Consider the following 7,103-nt stretch of genomic DNA (forward strand, 5'->3'; position numbering starts at 1 on the left):
TTCGCCGTTCCCTTGACCCGTTTCCTACCTGCCCCCGGAGCGTCCTCACGTCCGAGCAGGTGTCCTGGAACTTTCTGAGAATTGTCCCCATCGCTTCCACGTTGCCGTTCAAGTAGGAGGAATTCTCCTCCACGAAGCTCTCCATAGCTCGGTTCACGAGGGCGCATTGTTCTGTGAGGGCGAAGGAGGTGGGTGGGGGGAGGATGGAGAGGATGGAGAGGACTAAGGGGGGGGACGCGAGACTGGCAAGGGCCTTCTGAGGCGAGACACACGCGCTCCAGGAGAGGAACATCACAGGGAAGCCCGTGTGTTATTATCTTACAGGACCAGGCGGACATCGATGTTGTGCTTACACGGCATGTGGGGAGGCAATGAAACGCGTACCTTGCAAAGCTTCCATGCTGACATTGCTCACAGCTCCGTCCTTGGAGCCGAGCACGTCAATCACGTGGACGAGCGGCCTGAAAACGTGGTGGGTAGGGGTCCAGCAAGCTATGGGTGTGCGCTGCCAGATTGCCCCCACCATGGTTTCCTGCTGTTTGCCTTTCGACTCCGAAAGGCAGTCCTCCACTACTACTACTTACCTGAAAAGAACCTCTTCGACGAAGAAATCTTTATCAACCTTCTCCGAAACTTCCTTCTCCAACGCCGCTAGCTTCTGGGCGGCGCGTTGTTGCTGCTGTTGTCCCTCAACGTCTTGGCCATTGGTCGACAGAGAGGAGAGAGGTCTCCGCCCCGCAAGACTGAGATCCATCCACGCACCCGGCAGAAAAAAGAAACACTCGGACGCAGAGGAAAGCCGCTTCAGATATTGCAATCCCTTCGCTTGTTTACTTTGGGTAGCGTGGTGTCCGCGTCTCGCGGGGTTGACGGGGGCCACTGACCAATTTTTCCTACTCGTGGGCCGGTGGGAAAGGAGGTCATTTGACGTGTTAAAATGAATACGAGAGCAATAAAAGTGCCGCGCTGTCGCAAGCAGGCCGCCACAATGCTAGCACAGAGGGGTCAATGGGATGCTATAGACCAAGGAAGCCGGGCACAGGAGTCCTGATTTGTGCGGGAGGAGCAAAAAGTTCAAATGCACAAGCGTGTCGCTGAGGGTAGTGGGCGAGGGGGGTGATAGCACCGAGACATGGGACTGCACAGGCCGCGACAAGGCCACCCCAACACGAGGACTTCGGCACGCGTTCTTGTACCATCGGACACCGAAGACAAGAGGAATGGCGTCCGGTGAATTGACCGGACCAGGTGTTTTTGTTTTCCCGGGACGATGGCCTTCTTGTTTTTATCCTGAAGTTGAGAGCCAGGGTACGTCACGTCCCGTGCATTGCTTGTCTAGAAGCCTACTCTCACACAAAGCCGTGAGTTTCTGACAGCATGACCTACTGTACACAGGCAAGCAATAATTGCCTTCCACGCAGCACAAGAAGAACGAGGCGACACGCTCCTTTCTGGTTTTTCCCTCCTTTAAGGCGGGCACGGGGTTGGACTCCTTCCTCCCTGTCCGCTGTCACTGCCGCCCTCTCTTCTCCTTCCTCGTCTTTTTATCCCTCGCCCCTCTGTGTCCATTGCCAGGCATATCATGCATCGCAGTCGGCGAATGAACTGTCGAATATTCTCCCTATCTCGTCTAGTGCCGTCCCGGAGAGGAAGCTGGACCAGGCCCTGGTTCCGTGGCTGGAAAAACATACCTCTCTCCCTTCCTTTTCTTCAGCTACGCCTCTGTCGCCTCCTACCCTCCTTGACGTCCGTCCTTCATCCATACCCAATGCCGGGCGTGGGCTTTGGCTCAAACCCTATCAGAATGTTGCCAAGGGCGACATCCTCACGCTATATCCCGGTAAGGAAAATGACCTTTTCCCACACATGAATGATACGCTGCAGGCGTACCCTTGCTATTCCGCTCACAATAGGACTCATTTATGAACTGCCTCACGACCTGGCGGCGCTGATGCCGTCCGAAGATGCTTTTGCCTTTGCCCCACCGGACTTCATGATAGGTAAAGGGGCATTCAATCTACCTCCCTCCCCTTGGGTGGTTTGAGTTGACACGTGCTCATGTAGCGGATATCCGGCCTTTTCAAAAAAGATGGAGCCCAACATTCCCTACCTATCGACCCGAGTGCTGTACTGCGTCGTCAGTCACCCTGCTTCTGTCCCTGAACTCCTTCCACCCCTCCTCCCCTCCCTGCTCCTTCTTCGTGCCCCGTGGGTACCGTGGGGTGCTTTAACAACGTCCCCCCTCCTCCTCCCTTCTTGTCCTTTCCACATGTCAGGAAATGCCTTCCTTTTGCGCGTGTCCGTGTCGTCTCGGGATTTTCTCTGCGACGGGCGGCCGTTTGGGTTGTCGGCCCATATGTTTCGCGCAATTTCTCGACGGCAACACGAGCGGCTTGGCCTCCAGGTCAACGACGCTTGGTTGGAGGGGGAGGGGGAAGGCGGGAAGGAAAACGGGGGAGGGACAGCAAAGGAAAGAGGCGCCGAGGGCGGAGGCAAGAGGTCGAGCCTGGCGTGGGGTCATCTCATCAACGATCCCCAGGGGAGCGGGGGGCGCCCCAACGTGGCGTTTCGGACGATCCGTGTCACTGTTGCCGCGTCGGCGGCGCCGGCGGCCCCGGCGTCCTCCTTCCCTCCCTCCTTCCCTCCCTCCCTCGTGCCCTCCCTCCCTACCCTGTCCGCCTCGGGGAACAATGCGAGGGAACGCGTGGTGATCGCGGTCGTGGCCGTGGAAGCGATGGAGGGAGGGGCGGAGGGGAAGGAGCTTTTCGTCCAGTATTCTCAGGATCCGACGCATTTGGGCTACATTTAGGGAGGGAGGGAGGGAGGGAAGGCGGGAGGAGAGTCTTGTCCCAGGAAAGGCGCAGGACAGTATGCAATAACCGAGGACATCACAACCGTAGCATGAACGTTTCCCTTCGCGTCTATGATGATTTCTTGCAGTGCTTTCTTTCGCCAAGAAGGTGTTGCTTAATTTTCAGCACTTTCTCTTTCCCTCTCGAGTACCTCCCTCTCGCTTCCATGGGGACTTGCCCCCCTCTCAACCTTCCCCCCCCCCTTTCCCTCCCTCGTCACCCAGCCGCTCAGGGAAGGCTGCGTTGGTCCTCCCCCAACGGCTCGTAGTAATTCAGACCCTTCTTGAACGCATACTCGCTCCGTTCCGCTTCGACATAAGCGTCGCGCCAGGCTTTGATCAGTTTCGGGCTGGGGGGGGGCAGGGGCTCCCCCGCCAGCACGGCTTTCACATCTTCTTCCATGTCATAGGCAGTGTAACGGCGCGGGTAACGGCGGACGGGGCGACCGTTGGCATCCAACAGGAATTTTTCAAAATTCAAAGTGATGCGGGCGATCTTGTTCGGATTCCGCAACGTTTTGCACAAGAATTTGTAGAACGGATCGGCGCGCTTTCCAACAATGTCAATCTTGTCGAACACCAAGCTGTTAGGGTATTGACCAAAGCCGTACTGTTGATAGTACTTGATGCGGATTACTCGGTCCTCGTCCGTTTCGAAGGTGCCTTGTTCGGTGGTGAACACCCATACCTTCAAGCCTTTCTTGCTGGGGACAGAGGACCACGGCCCCCGGGGGGGAGAGGGAAGGAAAGGGGGGGAGGGAGAAACCAGGAGGATGAACAGAGGCACATGGAGGCCCTCGAATCCACAAGCCAGTGCCGACGTCTTGGACCCAAAAAAAAGCCCAAGGGATACATGCACTACATCCTCTCCCCGGGACGCATTCTCTCCTCCCTCCCAAACCCCCACCAGACACCCCACCGTCCTTCTCCCCTCCCGCCTCCGTGTGACGCGTCGACAACACAAGCTCTCTCACCTGTACTTCCCCGTCAAATACGTGAGGCCTGGAATCTGCGCCAAGCTCTCCGGATCGTCGGTCTTGGCATTGCACACAACGACCGCTTTCCCCCGAAAATTCCCGAGGGGCACCCGCACGCCGTCGTAGGGTACGGCATAATCGTAGGCAGTTTTCAATGGGCCGGGGGCAGTTGCTGGAGGCGAGACGGGAGCAGGCTGTGCACTTTCCTTAGCCACCTCCACGGAGGCGTCCGGAGCGCCTTCCTCCCCCGCGTCCGCCTCTCGCTGGCCGGTGAGCCACACCAGAGAGAAGGAGGAAGCAGCCCTTAAAGTCCGCTTGAGAAGATCGGCACGATTCAGGCTCAATGACGATTGGGCAGTGTGAAGGTCTGTGCTTGATGACCCTTCTTCCTGCGGCGCAGACATGCGACATCTCTGTTTGTGGGCTAGAGGAGCGAGCTGCGAGAAAGGGAGGGAGGATTGGGTGCCAGGGGTGGAAAGAGGAAAGAGGTCGCCATGAAGTCAAGGTAAGTTTTAAGAATGAACCATGTGATTGAAAAAAGCGTCGAGAGGATTCTTGACACACAGAGGGAGGAAGGACGGGGGAAAACGGCGTCGAAGGGGGAAGGGAGGAGGAAATGCGGATTTATGAGTGCTAGGGGAAGTTCACATGAAATGCACTTCTCTGTGGGCAACGCTGGAAGGCAGGGTAATAACATGAGGAATAAACGATGTAAGAGAAAATGGAAAGAGGACACGAAAGTGCGTCTCTCTCAGGTCCTGCGTTGCTCACTCAAAGAATCCATTCCATTTTCTGGTCACGAACCTTTTTCAAAAGGGGAGAAGAGACAAAGGCATTGGAATATGATGCCCCGAGTACCAAAGCAAGCAAAAGGAGAAGCCGGGACGACCGTCTTGGGGCAGGACGGTGCAACTGTTGCCGCATGATTGACGGAAAGGGGGGAGCCCGCAAGCAGAGCCCCAAAAAAATCCACACGCGCTCCCTCAATTGCCGGTGTCTGTTACGGTGACGGAGGGCACCCAGGGGATGGAGGAAGTTTGTTTGGGGGCATGAGTTTTGCGCACACGGTCGTGTCTTGGTGGCTCCGAGGGGGGGATGTCGAAGCCCGTCACCACGACCGTCATCGCTTTTCCCTCCCAGGGGCCAGGGGACTGCATTTTGGCCCTTTTTTCCAAGGGCAAAGAGCCTTTCATGGAAATATGGCATGGCAACTGGACCTTCAACAGGCCACATATGCATGATTGGTACTCGTCAGTCCCCCTGGATGTTCAAAGTACAGTTTCCAACAAGAAAGCGTCTCGAGCACGGGCAGGCGCTGTATTTGTTCTTCAAGCGGCTAAGGTGCAACGGTCTCGAATGAAGGACTCGCAATCAAGGTTTTAAAACTATCACTCATAGCCACAGGACGCACTCCTGCTGTCGTCTAATCGCGAGATTGATCGTGATTTTTCGGGTTGGAAACCGGCTTCTATTTGCAGCAAGCTTAAGGACATGGGCAGCGTCCTCCGCCTTTCTCTCCTAGCATTGTATTTTCCCTCACTCCTAAGCATAGTCTCATGCTTTTATACGCAGTTTTCGTCCACTAGACCACGTCGCACATTCCAACGAGCCGCCTCCTCGTCGTCTATGTCCTCCGTAGCCTCTCCCTCCTCTCTTGCTCATTCCTCCCTCTCGACCTCCTCTTCCTCATCCATGGATGCTTCGACTCTTTGCCCTCCTTCTCCTGATAGCGACACAAATAAATGGGATAGTAGCAAAACCAGAAGAGATGTGCTGGCCCCCATGACCTTATCTCTTCTCCTCCTCAGCAGCAGCACCCTCTCCCATCCCGTGTCAACCTTGGCCTCCTCCCCTCCCTCCCCCTCCTCCTCTCCCGCCCTTGATCCCTCCTTCCTCCCTTCCAACGCTCGGGTCACAGACAAAGTTTTTTTCGACATCTCCATTGCCGGTATCCCGGCCGGCACCCTCTCCATGGGTGTCTTTGGGGACCAGGCGCCCGTGACGGTGGGAAATTTTTTGAAAGTTTTGAACGGCCAAGGACAGAGCGCTTCATACATGTACTCGAGCGTGTGGCGCGTCCTTGCGGGGTCTTGCATTGATATGGGTCGCGTCGGGGGAGGGGGAGGGAAACAACTCAAGAGAGAAATCAACGAAAGCGGGGTCATGCGGATCAAGACGGAAAACGCCGCGGATTGGACGAGAAACACCGAAGTCAATGGCTTGAAACACGCCGAGCCCTTTCTGTTGACCACGGTCCGAGGAGGAGGAACCTTTGAGTTCAGCGTGACCACCGCCCCGGTGCCCGCATTGGATAGAGACCACGTGGTGTTTGGGCGACTGCTGATGAAACCGGAAGAAAAAGAGCGGGAAAGCAACCAGGCGGTAGTGGACAAGATCGGGAGAGTTAAGGTGAGCACCGACGACATTGTAGCATCCAAGACCTTGTTTGCCGCCGCGGGAAAAGGTTTTGACCCTCGCGCTAAAATTATATATTTGAATAAGCCGCTGCAAAAGATTGTGGTCACGGCCGTGGGGATGCTTTGACAGGCCGAACAAGGGGAGGAAGAGGATGATGGAGGCGTCGGGGCGTGAATTAGAGGATGCAGAGACGAAGGACGGGAAGCTGGGAGGTAAAGGTGACTTTCGATTTCATTGGAGAGAGGGCGCTTTCACAGGATGAGGGTTAAAGTAATGGAATAGGGTCTGAATAGGGTCATGGAAGCGAAAGCACAAGGAGGGGTAGAAGGAGGAGGGAAGGAAGGCACATGCGTAATGGGTGGCGTATAAACATAGTTCTTGATTCATGAATTAGAGCATAGAAGTAAAAGCACAATAAGGGAGGAGGGAAATAAGGCACATGCGTGATGGGTGGCGTATACACAAAGTTCTTGATTCGAACATTACCGTTCTAAACAAGGCCGCGAGCATCTCACCGACGACCTCACAACGTGCCACTACGGACGCCAACACCCTATTGCAAAGCTGGCCCACCAAGAGCTACAAGAAGAACTTCTCGCGTTTCCCCTGTCCACGTCCTCCTCCCTCGGACACCTCTCCCTCCCTCCTCCCCTACCTAGCGATAAAACGTCCGCCCCAACCTCCCCCTCGTTTCCCCCGAACCCAAGAACAAGGACGCGATGGCCTCCTCCCAGCACCGTTTATACCGCAGGGACAAAGGCCAACCGCTCGCCTTGGCAATGCCCTCCTTCCCTCCCTCCCCTCCTGTCTCCCGCCCTCCCTCCACCACCACGATCCGGGGGGGGGGCCCGACCAGG

The 7,103-nt window shown here is 56.1% G+C and overlaps 3 protein-coding genes across 3 annotated transcripts; 1 reads left to right on the plus strand and 2 right to left on the minus strand.

The window, feature by feature from the left end:
- Positions 1 to 28: 28 nt before the first annotated feature.
- Positions 29 to 754, minus strand: NGA_0210300 (uncharacterized protein; the record flags this gene model as incomplete). Its single annotated transcript, XM_005854544.1, has 3 exons — positions 29 to 171; positions 385 to 461; positions 585 to 754. Coding segments are annotated over 3 exons (390 nt in total), but the record flags the coding sequence as incomplete, so codon positions are not given.
- A 638-nt stretch (positions 755 to 1,392) lies between these two features.
- Positions 1,393 to 2,809, plus strand: NGA_0209800 (uncharacterized protein; the record flags this gene model as incomplete). Its single annotated transcript, XM_005854539.1, has 3 exons — positions 1,393 to 1,840; positions 1,914 to 2,000; positions 2,277 to 2,809. Coding segments are annotated over 3 exons (1,068 nt in total), but the record flags the coding sequence as incomplete, so codon positions are not given.
- A 271-nt stretch (positions 2,810 to 3,080) lies between these two features.
- On the minus strand, positions 3,081 to 4,830 carry NGA_0210200 (glutathione peroxidase; the record flags this gene model as incomplete). The annotated part of the gene is made up of 3 exons (XM_005854543.1): positions 4,633 to 4,830; positions 3,826 to 4,265; positions 3,081 to 3,555 (listed from the first exon to the last, which is right to left on the minus strand). Exons 1-3 carry the CDS (start codon positions 4,750 to 4,752, stop codon positions 3,081 to 3,083), a joined length of 1,035 nt encoding a protein of 344 aa, XP_005854605.1. The 5' UTR covers positions 4,753 to 4,830.
- Between the last annotated feature and the right edge of the window lie 2,273 nt (positions 4,831 to 7,103).

This window comes from Nannochloropsis gaditana (assembly GCF_000240725.1).
Source record: "Nannochloropsis gaditana CCMP526 unplaced genomic scaffold scaffold470, whole genome shotgun sequence".
NCBI lineage: Eukaryota > Eustigmatophyceae > Eustigmatales > Monodopsidaceae > Microchloropsis > Microchloropsis gaditana.